The following is a 17,930-nucleotide window of genomic DNA, read 5'->3' on the forward strand; positions in this document are numbered from 1 at the left end:
AAGTACCAATGACATTATTAACAGGTTTGATACTCTGAATGGTGTTATATATATTTCACCGGATGTGATAGACTAGCATCGAACTTTTCTTCCCTTTCGCGTAATACTTGAGAAATATCATATGTTGCGTTGTTAATGTCTCTTGCTTTCACAACATGTCATGCCTCTGTCAGGAAGACGGAAGTCATGCCTCTGTCAGGAAGACGGAGGTCATGCCTCTGTCAGGAAGACGGAAGTCATGCCTCTGTGAAGAAGACAGAAGTTGATCGTTCATTTTTGTCTCTATCAACAGTGCATGTATTTATCAATGTTTTAGGAACTTGACTATTGGTACTCGCAAATTCAAAACTTTCGGTCTGATATATCTGTCAAAGTAGAATAAATACTCCTTAAGCTGACATAAAGTAAGACTTTACAATAAGCAGTAGCTTATTAACAAAACAACACAAACTTCTAAGTTGAAGTATTTTGATCCAAAGCAAAAAAGGACAAAGGAGCACTATCACACCCTGAAAGATGCTGTTACGGGTCTTCTTTACAAAGGCCCATGCTTGAAAGGTGATTAAAACCAATTTAATAAATCGATGAGGTAAGATCCCAATTGGTATTAGAACTTTCTCGAGTTTGAGAAGCATTCAGAATACATGTATTTGAATATAGAAGGAAAAAAAACCCTGACAATTATAAGGCATTTCTCGAAACAAACTCGAGTTAATTTTGGTTAAAAATGTTAACAACTGCATTTTTAAAGGTCCACAAAACTCTTAGTTATCACATAATCAATATACATGTATAAATGTAGAGAAACGAAAGAAGTTAAAACCACACAAAATTATGCTTACCAACATTTCTTCTACCATCTCGTGAGATCTTTTAGCTGAGGTTTGTTTGGTTCAGGTAAGTCATTAACACGTTGCCACAGAATAGGTGTATACTTAAAATATTTTCAGAGGATTTCAGCCAGTACAGTTATATTTTAGATTAGGTTCAATAAGGCAAAGGAAACACCGCGAATGTAAATATAAAACATGAACATAAGTTTCATATTTCTACAAGTTGATATATGTTTGGCTGTATGATAACTGATAAACAAGCATGTGCATTTTCTTATTAAAGTTTTGCGATTACACAGTTTGTGATGTTTCCAAGAAAACATATTAATGTTGAAATCCATAAGGTATAATCATAATAAATGTAATATTCCTGCTGCGTCATGTGTCAGGATGTAATTTTCAACAGCAGACAATCTTTTAAATTCCTTCCAACAGTTATAGCAACTCCCTCACATACTAGGTGAGAAAAACAAAATCCTCATAAAACGAAATACATAAGACATGTGCTGTCTCACCTTGGATTAAGAGCGGACACAGTGGTCCAGTGACTACAAAACCAGGGGTCATGAGATCGAGCCCCCGCTCCTCCAACGAAAATTACTAACATTGGGATAAGAGTCCCATGTATGGGTGCTTTACACCTGGTACGCTAAAGAACCAGGGAAACTTCTGGAATTGGGGCATCTTCTGTATCTTGCACTATCCTCTTACTAACATTACTAACAGTCTCCTTGTGGTGTCGCCCATATGGGTTACCGTTGGCGACTATAAATAAACTTATATACGTACATACTCCTCATAAAATAAACAAACGGGTCTGTAAACATGGACGATTCCAAACTGAAGGGGATCCATGCTAAAAAATAATGACAAAATACAATACATATCGCATATCCGTAGCCCTGACCAACCTATAAACCGGGCCAGTCTATTTTATAAGTACAACAACACTGTTAGGAGTATATAACTTTGATTATAAACATAGATGGGCATCTCAGGGCAAGAAGTGATAAACTGTTTCTTTATATGAAAGCTTTGTGTGAAGGACAGTATGTAGGAAATAATTGTGCAATGTTTTCATGACACTTCTGGCCCTAACAAAACATGAATTTGTAATTAAAAAACGAAACTTTAAAAATGAGTATGATTTGATTGAAAAAGTTTCCATTTTACTCAAATTTTAGTTTATTTAATTTTAACAAATTTCTGTGAACCAGTCGCTTTATACCTGCAACAGTATTTGTTACAGAAATCAATGGTGCAAGAGGTCAGGCTGATTGCACAGAAGCAATGATGTAACTTTATATCAGACCGTTTTTTATATTTTACATTCACGTGGGCTCAACAGCTTTATCAAAATAACTTCTGCAAATGTCTTATTGTGAGGGAGGTTTTTTTTTAAACATTGCGTCTCGAGCTTTAAATTAAATGATACAGCGGCGAGACAAAGGACTTAAACCAAATGGTTCGTGTTTATCAGCTGCCAAAATACTGATTTTGGCAATTTAATAAAACATATTGTCATTTTTATTGTCTATTTTTCATTACATCGAATATTATTCCGTATCTGATTGTAGATGAATACAATGGGGTTATTATAATAGTAGCGCGATCTGGGATGCTGTATTTGGCTCGAGTAGATTTTTGCCAGGGCGTGCAAGACTTTGCAAAATCCATGACAGCCGAATACAAAATCCCAGATCTAGCTACTGTTATAATGACCCTTTTATTATATACATCCACCTTTTTGTTTGTTGTTTTGTTAATGAACGAAATCTTCATAAAATGGAACTTAGTGCAGCTTTTATGTGCGTCTATATATAGAAGTGTGTCAGGTCATGCATATTAATGAAATTAGTCCGGCAATATATAACACAAAAGGTAAAATACGGATTTTTTCCTGCTTGCTCATGGTTACTTGTTAAATACAAGCCGATTTTTTTACAGACTTTATATTCGTTAGTGAAATACATGCTGTATTTCAGCCAAAGATTCGTAGGCATGTACTGAAACCTTTTATACATGCACTTCAGCACAATTTCATTACAGAGAAAATTCAATAGATAGTTCTTGTGATAAAAATGCCATTAAACTGTCACATTACTGAACTTACTAACATTATATATAATATTATACATATGTAAATCTTTCAATCGGATAAAATGGTAATTGCACAAGGGTAACAATAACGGCTGTATGGTGTGTTGTGGGTAGGATGATCTTGGGGCATGGGAGTGTGACAAATTAGTTGCATTTTCGATTCATCTTGCATAAATATTCACAGATGACTTTCGTCATGATGATCTTGCAAAATTCAAGGTGTAAGACCTAAACCTTTAAACTTTTAAGGTACCGTAACTTTATGGTTTGTTTTAATATAGTGCAACAGGAACTGCCATATATATAGAATTTAACTCTGCCAGCTATACCATTTTGTACGTAAGAACAGCCATATATAGAATCTAACTCTGCCAGCTATAACATTTTGGAAGTGTTGCTTAGGGTATTCAAATATTTTTCATATATCTTTTCTTGTTCCTTTTGAGATAACAACAAAACACATACGCAGAGAATAAGTCGTGATGAAAGATCAAAGTTTAAAAAGGTCGACAAATTTGAGCGTGATAAGTTTTATTGTGAGGTGTTTTGTTATGGTAAAGGGGGAGGGGGTTAGGGCAATTAAATCAGCGGGAGGAGATTACGGGATACGAAGAGAAATATAAAACACTGAACTATTTTTCCTTGTATGTGCGTGTTTGTGTAGGGACGAGGCTGTCGGGAGAGGTTGTATTATCATGGCAAAGAAGTGTGTAAAGTTCTATGTAGTTGTTCTGTTTTAACAGTAACTGAGATACTAATTCAACTTCACATACTGAATAACAATCCTATTAAGTTTGATAACTCTGGGCCAAAAACTTTTTGAGAAATGTTCGGACAAATTCGGACGGAAGGACAATGATTTCCAGTGCCCACTAAAAAAAATTGGGGCACAAAATGACTAGGTGTAAGAACGGGCATTATTTCATCAAAATGAAAGCAAGAGTTCCAGAACCTCTGCCATTCAGCTAGTATTTCTCATTCACTATTGATTATAACTTATGTATGAGCTTGCTTACAATCGCTTACAATGTGTCTTCATACACAAAGCCAGAGCCAGGGATCGAAAAACCTCTGATAACTTCCGTCTTGGCGAGCCAAAAGGCGATTTTTTTTTTCAAATTTCACAATCTGCTCAAACCTAAATTCTGCTATATAACCTAACACTGATATTCCTACAAAGTCCGATAAAAACTATTGAAGGAATCATCCAGACAGTCCAATAGACAGGTAAACAGACAGACCAGACAGACAGGCAGACTTGGGCAAAAAATGTACCGCATCACGAAGAGGGAGAGAAAATTCAACAATAACTCTGACTGATGAATCTTTACTGGTCGCTAAGTGTGAACAAGAAGTCTAACTTTATATACATAGAGTGGAAGTGTATTTAAAATGGTGCGACAATAAATAGCTGTTCTTAGGATAAATTTGAAATTCCGTGTGATTATCTACGTGAAAAGCTTTTGTATATACACGTTTTAATGAGCTCCGCGAACTTTTGAACTCGGGTTTCGTATTGAAGTATTAAGAAATAATGGGTTTTTCACATCTTATAAAACAAATTAACGAGTATGGGGATGAACCGATCATGCTGGACGAAGTCGGGTGGGCCTTTTGTTAAACCACCCAATTTTTAACCTGGAGAAACTATGTCATATTTGCATTATCTAATAAATGCTTAAAAAATCTCTGATATGCAAATGCCTTATTAGTTTTAGTACACTGGGAGCTATGTATTGTCATACTGAATGTTACCCAGTTTGCTTGCGGCAAGTCTGGTTTCCGCCTATCCCAAAATGGATTCCAGGATCTTCCATCAGTAAAGCTATAAAATGACATTCCAAACCAGTAACAAATATATATTATATAATATGTTATCTCACGGAATATTAACCACATTTTTTCCTTGGATGTTTAAGTTTAAATTAAATGTCAAAACGACCTCTTTTTTTTCGTCGGATTTAAGAATCGAAATTAAATACATTGAACACTCTCTCCATTATATTTTAACATATTTTGATTATCTCGGCCAATGCCGTTCCACAAGTGATATTTTTCTACAGGCTCGAGAGAAAACACACGTAAATGCATTCGAATATATCCGTACCACTTATCAAATTGAAGTTAAAACAGAATTTTGAGAGCCAAGAAGCTATAACTACAGACACGCCGAAAATTGCATTTTGTAGCTATTTAGAAATGCATGCTTTAAATCTACAAAGCCATGCGCAATTTTCACTTTATGCAAAAACATCAAGTTGATAGCTACATCAGTGTAAGGCACACCCAAATGTTTATCGGGTCAGTACGTAAGAAAATATATGTATATCCACAGTGTATATATATATGTTTATATACTCCTTAATTTTTTTTATTTACATCAATAAAATTTATAGCTGTGAAATTTATATCTAGTACGATCTCTCCATGCATATGACTGGAATTCAAATTAAATTAAAGTGTAATGAAATGGTTTACTACTTTTTTTGTTGTTGTTTTGAACTGTTGGAGTGAAATTTAATATTCCATGTAAGAATACCCAGTGCAATGTGAATTATACATTGGTGTAACTAAAGAAAAGTGTGCTTAAAACGCTAAATATGCCATCTTCTTTCCTAACAGGACTGTTTAATACAACTTCAATGAAAAATTTAACTATCTAAGGTAAATATAACTTCAATGATGACTTTAACCAAATATAATAATTTCAACTAAAAGGTTAATTTTGATTATCTTTTAAATCATGTTTCAACTTCAATACATCTAACTGAACATCTTTGTGAGCAAGCACCAGATGTCACGGTTTCCAAAAAATTCGTTTTCAGTTTTGTTCAAGTAGAGAAGAGCTTCTTTCAATGTTGCAGATGAACTTATACCGTCAGAGCCAGAAAAGAGTTTTGGGGGACAAAACATATTGGAAATTGGACCCACCGCTAAAAGTCACCATAGAATTCAATATGTCTTCGGGACTGCTCGGTAGTTCTCGGTGTACTCCGTTATTTGCAGCCGATCCCTTTTTTCTTGTTCACCGTTGTATTAATATTTAAAAAATTTAAAAAAAAATAATTATAAGGATTAAACTTGCCAAACTAATATTAAAGACTCGATGTTTTAGTGGTTATTGGCAAAAATAAATTGGTCAATCAACAGGGAACATAAACATTATTTCGCGGATTAACCGGAATAGCGATATTCTCAACCAATCTTGAAAGTAAAGAATATATCTATAACAAAGTGCTAATTTCTATCATCGGTGGACTGAACAGAAGCTCGCTTTTATTTTATAGTCGTAATGAAATTAACGCTTAAAACAATTTTGTATAGTAAGAGAAAAATGATTATCAAGCTCGAGCCTTCATTCAATGTCGAACCAGCTAGAAAACCGAACATAATTTTTTTGAACGTTCTTCTTAAGGTTGGACACGCGCAAGACCATAGTTCAGCTTTTAAATCTCTGGCATTGCATTTCCAGCCGGATGGAAAATATCGAAATGTAATATATACAAGAAGCTAAATATTCTAACCCTGCATTATAATTATTATGTAGATATAACTGTAAAAAAAAACAAAATTCAAATTCTGAATCGAAATTTTGAATTTCAGTCCGCTAACTGGCTCGTTTAATTTAAGATTGAAATATGTTTCATTTAGCTTACGATTTTTAACAGACTCGAAGTTCAACGATTTCTTGAATATAACACGGAATAAAATTGGATACTGACAGTTAATAAAATCAAATTATGGAGCTTCCACTAATTTCTAAACCCACACAAGTGTGCAGTTTAGCCGGTAATAAAATCAGCTGTACCGTTAGGAAATATAAAATCCTTAAGAAATTCGAGTATTGCTGATAACGAAAAATACCGATACATATTTACAGAAAGCTTCAAAATGACAATATAGACATAAAGTATACGCAAAAAGACCATATTCTGAAAAAGAAAAGACAATATATTGAATATTACCTCATCATTTGCCAAGCTAAAATATCTATAATACTACTTTTCTTAAATTTAGATAAGGTAATGGACTTCTTCCCTGCGCAACATACAAATATCTTAACTCGTGCGAAAGGAACTCTACCACTAATATTATATTTGGTGAACTTGGTACTTTACTTCTACTTAACTTGGTAGTCGAGAGAGAAAGTTTGTAATTTCATTCAGTCAATATTATATTGTTATTCATTAGGAATTTTCATACTAACTTTGTTATTTAGCTGAGGTCACGGTCCCAGGCCAAATAATAAATCCGACATGAAATCAATTACTGAGTATTTGATTCATTCACTTTATACCATTTATTGAAATACATACAGTATTTTATTATTAAATTATGTTGTGAACAAACAAACAAGAAAACAAACAAAAAAGAAATAAAACATTTTTCTTTTTTATGATCATGAATTCAAATATCGCCGTAATTTACATCATGATTACTTTCGAAAGGCAAAAAACTAGATCAGTTTAAACTTAAAGCTTATCTAATCTTGTATGTGTTGAAAACCATCGATGCAAACTCCACAAATTTCAAGTTGCAATCAGGCCTTCAACCACAACCAAGTAAACGCAATGCCTAGGCAGAGCGCCATTTGATTCAAAAGGGAAATTCGTAGGCCAGGAAAATGAAAATGTGAATTCAACAATGCAAACATTCGAGTAAAATTGTAGGTAGATAATTCTTCGATCGACACCAATGTATGCTTCGAGGCCTTTCGTTAATTTCGACATGCAGGGTATGGCGACTAAATTATTTATTTCAAATAGGCGACTAAATTATTTATTTCAAATAATTTCAGTAAATTTACCAAGAAGTGTTGACAAAACATTAAAAATTCGAAATGACCTCTATTTTTCTGCCAAAAACAGATCCTGATATTGGCCGGGTTTGCATAACCAATGAGAAATATTGTTTTTGGCCAAGTTCATTAACTAGTCAAATCCAATGTTGGTTCAGAACCCCCCCCCCCTCCGCCAAAAAAAAAAAAAAAAAAAAAAAAAAAAAAAAAAAAAAAAAAGAAAACAGCAAAACAGCGGCATAAGCCGAGATGAAGCAAAATATTGCCTACTTTATCCTACGGTATTACTTACTAAATATTGCGACAAAATATCAATTAATAACAGCAGATAAAACAATAGCTGTCCGTAAGACAGCGCGCTCCACTATTCGGCAATTTGCGGTAAAAAGAATTTATGTCTCAGTAAGAGACCTCCACTTTAAAAGGCAGATACACCAAGATATAAAAAGACCCAACTACTCATAGGGGTTAAAGTTATTTCCAGAAAACGAAGTTTGTCAAAAAATTTAAGTATGAAAGGGGCGTAATTTGGTCAAAAATACAAATCAGAGTTATGGGGATTGTTACCACACATGCAGATGATGACGATAAAGATACATTTTAAGTTTCAAGTCATTATCTTATATTGCACTAAAGTTATAATTATCCAGGAAGCGAATATTGCCAAAAAACTTTTAAGTATGAAAGGGGCATAATTCTGTCAAAAATACAATTAGAGTTATGGGGATTGTAACTACATATGCAGATGATGATTATGAAGAAATATTTTTAATTTCAAGTCATTATATTTTAAAGTACAAAATATATGTCTATAAACGAAGCCTTCGAAAAACAAAAATAACATGAAAATAATTCCAAGTATAACAGCTTGGTGACCTTGACCTTGGGTATAATGGGCACAGCCCCTGCACATACTTTTTTTATATACTGGACAGTGTTTATGTGAACTTACATAAGTTATAAGCAATAGTAACAAAGATATGACAGAAAAACAAAGGTTGCCGAAAAACTCTAACCTTAAAAATAACCTAAGTATAACACCTTGGTGACCTTGACCTTATGTATAATGGGCTCAGCCCCTGCAATACTTTGTTTGTATGCTGGACAATGTTTATATGAACTCACAGTAAGATATAAGCAAATAGTAACAAAGATATGGCAGAAAAACAAAGGTTGCCGAAAAACCTTGGTGACCTTGATCTTTGGTATAATGGGCCCAGCCCCTGCACATACTTTGTTTACATGCTGAACAATGTTATTGTGAAGTTACAGTAAAATATAAGCAATAACAACAAAGAAAAACAAAGGCTGCCGAAAAACATTCACCAAGAAGCTCACGCCGATGCCGATGCCGACGCCGGGCCTATTCTCCGAACAGTGGAGCTAAAAAGCATTCTGATGTAGCGTGAAAACTGAGTTGCATCGATTGAGTGACTTATCAGAATGAATCTGTGATATATAAGGAAACTTTTTTTTTTTTTTTGGCTTTTTATAAAGGGTTTTCCTGTAAGGTACTTTTCGTTGAAATATAACACCAATTTTCTAACGCGTTAACAGCTCTATATCTCATTGTGATATCTATTTGGTCATTTATACTTTTTCTTTGCTTTCATTTTGTGAAAAAAGGGTTTTATCTGGACGCTTAAATATTCCAAATACTTCAATGTCTTCAAGCAGCCAATATAGGGTTTGATGATCTTATGACTACCCGATATTTGTTTAACATTTGGGTTACGCTGTGCATTTTTTCTGTCTTTCAACACGTTTTGTTTTGCGAATCGATGCCTTGTTGAGCTGGAATAAACTATTTGTAATTCAATTTGCCGTACAACCCCGAGGTAAAATCCACCAACCGTGAATGTGCATATAACATAAAAACACAATAAAACTTTTATTGCTACGTTGTACATATTCAATGTCAAATAAACTGCGGTGTATGAAAATAAATTGTAGCGTTTTCTAAAACTAATTGCTATTCAATACTACAAAACCTATCTAATATCTAACAAAGTCGTAATTATGTCAATGTTTGTTCGGCCTGGACGCCAGAAAAAAATCACAAATTTACCAATATGTTAAATGTATAAGAATTCGCTATCAATTTGGGTTGCATTAAACTTTTTTTTATCTTAAAACATATAACAACTAGAGCATTAATACACCACAGACCGCTGACGCCGTTCTGACACAAGGAAAGTAAACTGTTGTGATCATAACCTCTGACTTGTCAAAGTGTGAACTTGACCTTTGCGTGCATTTTGATGTGGTCCAATATTGACGCTAGCTTTGCAAATATCTTCCAGATAGTTTAGAAAATAACTTTTGTAGCAGACACGAATTTGCTCAACAGATCTTTGACCTTAAAGTGTGGCATTGACCTTGAACTAGTGACCTGGATTCTGCGCCTTACACATCATCTTGACGAGGTTAATAATTACAGGACGTTTTATGAAATTTTTCTGAGCGGTGTACAAGACATGAAGGGGAAACGAAACATGGACGGTTGAGCGAACAGACGGACAAATGAACATGCATGCCTCATATAATTCCATATACTTTGTATCTGGGGGTATAGTAAGACACTTGAAGTTTTGGTTCGATTTACAAATGCGATGGAAGAACCACAACCAAAGGAAATAGAACACGCGCCTTACTTCTAGTTTTCAAGTTTATTTCTGACATCTGATAACGCACGTTACTGATAAAACAGCTCTACTTCACTAAAAATACTCGAGATGAAAAATAAAGGGTCAGATTGTATAACGGTTTTTAAATATTCAGCCACAGAGGAAATGGGAACACGGTCAGCTTGAAGCAATTTGCTGGTCGTAAATGCAAATGTTTCACTTCTCAAAATTTCTGTAATCAATTGTTATTTTTATAGACCTTTTATTTAATATCTATGAAAAAAAGTCATATTTATTGCTGTGTTAAATAAGCCCATCTATGAGATTGTATTATAGGATGGAACTGGCTAAACAAAGCTCTCTAATTCCCATTAATCTTAAAGAATTGCTTCTTCTATCTCTGTAACGTTTGTCTTCATCTGGATGACACTGGCCGAGATTTTACTTGAGCGTTAGACAAACATACCAATAACAGTGAATAATTCTCAGTCTGGGGGTCCGGATTTCCCATGCCAATAATTCTCAATCTCGCGGGTCCGGATGTATCATGCCAATCGTACATTTGGTATAACTCTTAGAGACGAAACGGAAGTCTTATATGAGTATATGGAAATATTTCTCTAGGTGAAATGCTCGGGGGAACTAGTGAGCTTATTTTTGTCTGAACTTGATAACTAACATTCTTAGTGTTTTCAACCAGCTTACCCATATCAGTATTTTGCCAAAGAACACGTGCAAACATAATGTCAAAAAACTCTCAAGTACATCCATTTTATTGACAAGATTATGAAACCGCACAGTGTTACCTTATCGGTGGGTTGATTCATAAATACTCTTGTTATCATCCACTATAATATGATGAAAATCAAGAAATAAATGTTAAGCTGTATGAAATTACAGTTTCAGAATGCTGGATGCAGTCTAAATATTAATATATCATCCGGCACAGTCCGTTGCAGGTGTTGGTCTAAAATTTACAATAAAAAGTTTAACGTTAGTTATTCTGTGGTTAATGCGCTAATTTTAAGACCTCAACGATCACAGTAGAACAGTTATTTTCTTATTAATCATTTTTCTTAGTTGAAGAATGTTTTAAAGAAGCGAAACTATCATTCGAAAGAAAAATTAGGCATAGCCTTTGTTAATATATAAGATTTCACGGTTGTCATTGAGTTTTACAGAAACTAAAAAGAGCTTATGATACAGAACAGAAAAGGAAGTCTAGGGTGACATTTCCCTTCCGTACCTAATACTGCGGAGTTTGACACAAAAAATCACCCACTTTTATGAAACAAGATGTAAACAACACGAGGAAACCACAGTATTTCCTTGAATGTCTCACCTAGCATTGATTATGACACACTTTGGCTCAGAAACTATCATAATTTTATTATTCTGTTGACACCGCAGATGCCGCATATTTCAATAGATTAAACATATGTAACCACTAAAAGAAAAGAAAGATTTCACTGAGGATCGGCCCATATATCTATATAGATTTAAAATCCAAGGTCATAACAAACATGGTTGATTAGGAAATGAATGGATATAATGACATGTATTGTCATTTTGATTGCCCTGTTCAATAACTATATAGAATCAATATCAAAATTTAATTGCTGTTATATTTTCATAATAGCCGGCTTCTACTCCTATATTCTATATCGTTTACAGACAGAAATGGAAAATCACAGGAAAACCTTTGGTACTACTTATGAACAATTAAAGTCGAAAGGGGTGAAAGGTCATGTAGTACTACTTATGACCAGGTCAAGTTGGAAGGGGTGAAAGGTCATTTGGTACTACTTTTGACCAGGTCAAGTCAGAAGGGGTGAAAGGTCATTTTCATTTTTCAGTTCAAATTACCAAGATATTAACCACATTTAAGAATGTTCTTTTTCTGTGTAGTAACTGAGTCTTTTTTAATTTGTTTTCATTTTTATTATTACTTACACCTTTAATCTTAATGGTTTATATATTCAACAAATTATCATACCATTTCTATGGACTTTCTTGTTGTGTCCATAGCTTCCTATAGAGAATATTTTAATGTTACACTCACTTCTTCGAAAACATTCTGTAGAAATACATGAATGCGTGCCTTCCTGGTTGTATTTTACAGTATTTGCTGATCATTTGTTCACAATTAACTTTTAAACCTGATAATGGTAAAGACAAAACATGTACTAAGGAAAACTAAAAAGTAACTTCCTTTTATGGTACATGTATATATTCCATTCGTGTGGATTCTTTTATGTACATTATCATAAAATCAAATATGTTGTTTCATTTATGGCCACTACCACCTGTGCACGTGAAACTGTCATACCAAATTCAAAGCGTGCATTTACAAAGCTTAAGTAGCTTACAAACCCATGAACCCGGACGATTCTTCGAAACTTCCCACTTTGTTATAATTTAACGCATGTTTATTATTGTTGTGATATCTCAAAAATGTTATTTTGCCACAAGACCATTCAGGATTCAGTTATTTCGGTACGTTGGAGTTGCCAAAAGTATATCGGGCTGTATTAGAAACATAACTACATCAATACAAGCTTTAGGTGCTGGAGTCACGCTTCAGTATGCTTATGGTGGATTTATTATGCAAATATAATAAATATACACATTACGAGCATTTACTTGAACAAATTCTTTCAATTATTAGAACTTGACAGTTCCTAGAGTGACCAGAACTACCCAAAATCAGAGATTGGCTATTCTTACAGGGAAGAAAATGACAAAATTTCTCGTGTTAAACAGCAGTTTCTCATACGTTCCATATTGCTGCTTGCTGCATATAGTTCCACAGAGTTACACATTCCTGCAGAAAGAGTTATAATAAACATATGACATGAAAGGTGGGCATATCAGCAAAGTTGGTGTGTAACATAAAATAACCAGAATTTAACTCTATTACTACTTACATGTATATAGTTACATGTTCATTAGAAAACATAAACGGCAGTGTATTGTAAAGTAACTACTTTCAAAAAATCTTTAAAAGTCCCCTTTGTACGATAAGATTGTAATGTCATAAAGTGCATTTACAGTACATAATTAGTCATAACTGTTTACCAAATACAGCGATTGATATGCGATATCTATAGTACACAGGCCAATGACATGTAAACATTAGTTTATCTGGTCTCCTCATACACCGAATTGGTCCAATTTATACCTAATATGCAACTGATATAATTGTATTTTATGTATTCTAGCATGAAACTAAAACACCTTTTTATGTATGCGCGTTTCGTGGCAAAGGGTAAACGTAAAACGACCCCATAACGGATAATTGAAGAATGAACGCAGATATTCTCGCGAATTTCATGGAAATTTAATGACGTTGAGGAAAAATATATTCATTATTAGTTTTCACACGCTTTATGCTAGAATAGCGTTAGCGCATGTTCATTCCGTGTTATAACATCTTCGTAATCGCTTGGGATTAGTTGGTAAACTCGCCCGACAGGGTTCGAGTACCATCTAGCCGCTCGGGATTCTGCTAATGTTAAAACACGAAAAAGCATGCGTTATCCCTAAAATTGTTATACAAATGCTTTTCAAGGCACGGAAAAAATTGGTTAAAATATGTACTTATCACTCATAAGACAAAATTGAACATTATAAACCTTTTATATTACAAACATACAGAGACAGTAAAGCCGTTTAAATATTATTTTTAATATCTTCATAAATGCACTATTATTATTATTATTATTATTATTATTATTATTATTATTATAACTCTTATTTACATTAAACAGAACGATAGTGCTGGCATAGTTAGCCATTGAAGGTTTGTAACAAAGTGGTAAGTAAGATTTATTCTTAAATATGTGAATAAGAAACCATCTATCATTGTAAAAGTTTACAAGGCATAGTAAATTACTGAATTCATATTGAGAAATCTGTTCTCGTTTTTAACCTTCACAATTAGGTACCATTTTCCAGTGCACAATTCACAGTTTGGAGGCCATGTTAAAAATCTTTGAAAGACAATTCGGTGATTTCATGATTTCAGCTACTAACTGACATAGCAGTAAAATCGAAAAGAAAGTAGCACCAGCAGAACAACATAAAGCCGATATACTCAAAATATTAATAAGCAGGCAAACTGTAACATAAATATGTAGGCATCATGCAGGCATGAGCAAAAATGCCAGCAGAGGAATATGAAGTATGAAACCTTACTAAATATTAAGGGAACAAAGTATAAAAGAGTACCATGCGTGGAACTCTGTTCAGCAGTTAGTTAACTCAGTATTATAACGGAACAAAGTTTGCAACTCTGTTCAGCAGTTAGTTAACTCAGTATTGTAACGGAACGAAGTTTGCAACTCTGTTCAGCAGTCAGTTAACTCAGTATTATAACGGAACGAAGTTTGAAACTCTGTTCAGCAGTCAGTTAACTCAGTATTATAACGGAACGAAGTTTGAAACTCTGTTCAGCAGTTAGTATTATAACGGGAACGAAGTTTGAAACTCTGTTCAGCAGTCAGTTAACTCAGTATTATAACGGGAACGAAGTTTGAAACTTAGTTAAACTGTAAGTCAACTTAGTGTAAAGGAGCGTTAATTGTGAAACATATCTAGATATTGTAACTGAACATAAAGGCACATGTAAACAGAAATTTAAGGAATATGAATTATAAAACTCAGCTAGACCGCATGTAACCTGAAAATATAGGAACATGAAAAAAAAAAGGAACATGAAACATAAATTTCACAGGTTTATAAAATCTAGACAAAAATTAGCCAGACGTTAGGTGGCCTGAAAATAAAGGAACACGTAACTCAGTTACACAGTAGCCACATTAAGTATGAAACTATCTAGACAGCAAGTTATCTAAAAATTTGAAAACATGAAGTATAATTTTCGACTGGACATCTGAACACCTAAACCTAAATGAACAAGTAAACAGAGAGTTAAGAAACGTGAAACATAAACCTCAGGAGGACAGTGGATAACTTGAAAATAAAGGAAGTCAAATGTAGAATTGAATAGATTGACAATATATATGAACAAGAAGTATAAATTTTCCTAGATAATAGGTAACTTATAAAGGAGCATAAAGTATAAAACTAAAGGAGCATAAAGTATAAAACTAAAGGAGCATAAAGTATAAAACTATCTCTGATAGGCAGCAAGTCACTTAAAAAGTAGTAGATATCTTTAACTTAATAATAAAAGAACGTTAAGTATAAAACTTTGCTAGACAGCAGCTAACCTAAAAGTAAAGGAACATTAAGCTTGACAGTGCTTAACTTAAAAAAAAACAAGATCTGTCGGACAGGACAGCACGCTCGACTATTTCAAAGCTTAATAGTGAATTCGGGATTATCTGAGAAAACTAGAGCTACCACTGGAAAAAATAATAACCTCTGATGTGGAAGATTATGTTGGGTAATAGTTTAAATTTGACTTAAATTCATTTTATGGAAGATTATGTTGGGCAATGGTTTAAATAGAATGAAAGTGTATCAAAACAGTAAACAGTATTTGTAAGTATGAAATGAGTATTATTCATGGAGCATTCTGCCAGAGTAATGCACCTTGTGTAATATGATGCGGGCGATTACGGCAACGATATGTCATAAATTTAGTAAAAAACAAGATAGAATGTATGTGCTTCAAAACTTACACTTGAAATTTTAAGTAAAAAGGGGGGATACTTCAAGAAATATCTGCGCCAGAGTTATGATCCTTGTGTCATGTGATCACAGCGGTAATATATGACAATTATTTCAAACTTAACAGTTGGGTAATATGAACTGAATAATAGATATAAAAGAGAACGATGACCTCCAGTCTAAATAAACTGAAATTAAAGCTACACGGGTTACAAATCTCAGCTATACAGCAGAAGACTGAATGTATTAGGCACAAGAATAGTAAACCAAACTCTTATATCTAGTTGATGGGATAAGAATAAGGAACACAGAGTAACATGAAAATATTGAAAAAGTTACTATATCAGATGACAATGAAAGCTGATCAACGAAGAAAGGAGAATTTCGATTATACTATGAAGTGTTTGGTCATTTATCACTCGTCCACCATGCAAAATTTGTCAACATCCCCTGAGCAAGCTAAGTTAATCCTACCGTTTCTTGTTTCTTTCATTTAAAAGTTTTATACTAAATTTCTCTTAAGACAGAAGTCTTCATGACCAACTAATCAAAGAGATTATTTAACGCAAAACGATTTTGCAAACGCATTAACACGGCAGTAAGAAAACGAAGTCTTTGTTTAATATGTGCAGTTAGTCTACACAGAATCATAAACAGTTCAACTAAAATCCTTGTAGAACTGCTCAAACAAGTAACTACACTTTAATCCAAAACAACGAAGTACAGAATACAATGTAAATAGAAGTTAATCCTTATTCTAAAATGTAACTAATATTTATAGATTAACATGCAATATAAATATTTTTGCTATAGTTAGTTATAGCACGTGCCAAGATGGGCAGACCTATGGCAATGGATATTTTGAATTTCTACAATTCATTACTATATTATTATTGGTACAAAAATACCTCATTAGGGCGAGGATAATCCTGTATCCACCCTTGATCCGCATGGCCTTGTGCAAGCCCGTCTCCCCCATGTTGTCTCGAGCGTCAATGTCTATATCTTTGCATACTAGCATATAAACCCCGGACACGGTTTGTCCGGTGATAAACCGGTCTCCGTGCTCTACAATAAGATGGAGTAAAGTCCCTCCAGTCACATCGTCCCTTATATTAGGGTCCTTTCCACTCTTAAGGTAATCCATTAAGGCCTTTAAAATGGCCTCTGTTGTACCAGTCTGAATTATTTTAAACAATTTTAACTTTCTCAAACTCATTTTGTACCGTTTTTTCTTCTCAAAATTAGTTAAGAAAAAGAAACAGAATTAAAACAATCTGTTGAAAAATCTTATCATGTTTTAAGCGTAGCGAAGCTAACTATACAAAGAAAAACATATTACAATATGTCATATAGCGAGAAAGTAAACAGTGAATTCAATACGTCGTTTCTGTTACGCATATGCGACAGGTAAACTCAGGTGTGTTAAATGTACACAGTATAGATTTTCCTGCGCGTTGTTATCATCCAATGTATCATTAACAATATTCTATTTTTGTTCCGTAGTAACTAACAGCGTTTTAAAAAAGAATACATTCCACAGGCTCCGCTGTCAAGGCGGACATTTTAGTCCGATTTTGTCTCGTCTTTAAACTTAAGCTACCGAACAAATATAGAAGTCCTTAATATCTTACTTATCAATACACAAATTTAAGCTTTCTATTTTACCTTTCACAGGGAGAAGTGGTGCGAGAAATTATTGAATATCGCGAGACTCTCGCGGCCGCTCAGGTAGAACGAACATAGGTTAAGTAGAAATTAATGAAAGCGCCTCGGGCTGAATAGAGTGGTATTAAGACTATATATATATGTACTGAAATATAACTAGAACGCTATTTGTACAAGTATTTGTTCTATTAAACTTACTTTAAACGGAAAAGAAACATTATTGTTAAAACTATCTTTGATAAATCAACATTGACATATATGTACACT

General features: G+C 33.7%; 1 protein-coding gene across 2 annotated transcripts in view; it reads right to left on the reverse strand.

The window, feature by feature from the left end:
- Nucleotides 1–17,686, reverse strand: part of LOC123566547 (uncharacterized) — a 75,022-nt gene extending 57,336 nt beyond the window's left edge. For both annotated transcript variants that reach the window (XM_045360755.2, XM_045360756.2), the window contains exon 1: nt 16,904–17,686. In XM_045360755.2, the coding sequence (XP_045216690.2) occupies nt 16,904–17,214 (311 nt within the window). In that variant the 5' untranslated portion in view covers nt 17,215–17,686. The remainder of the gene's footprint in view (nt 1–16,903) is intronic.
- Between the last annotated feature and the right edge of the window lie 244 nt (nt 17,687–17,930).

Source organism: Mercenaria mercenaria, chromosome 8 (genome assembly GCF_021730395.1).
Source record: "Mercenaria mercenaria strain notata chromosome 8, MADL_Memer_1, whole genome shotgun sequence".
Classification (NCBI taxonomy): Eukaryota; Metazoa; Mollusca; class Bivalvia; order Venerida; family Veneridae; genus Mercenaria; species Mercenaria mercenaria.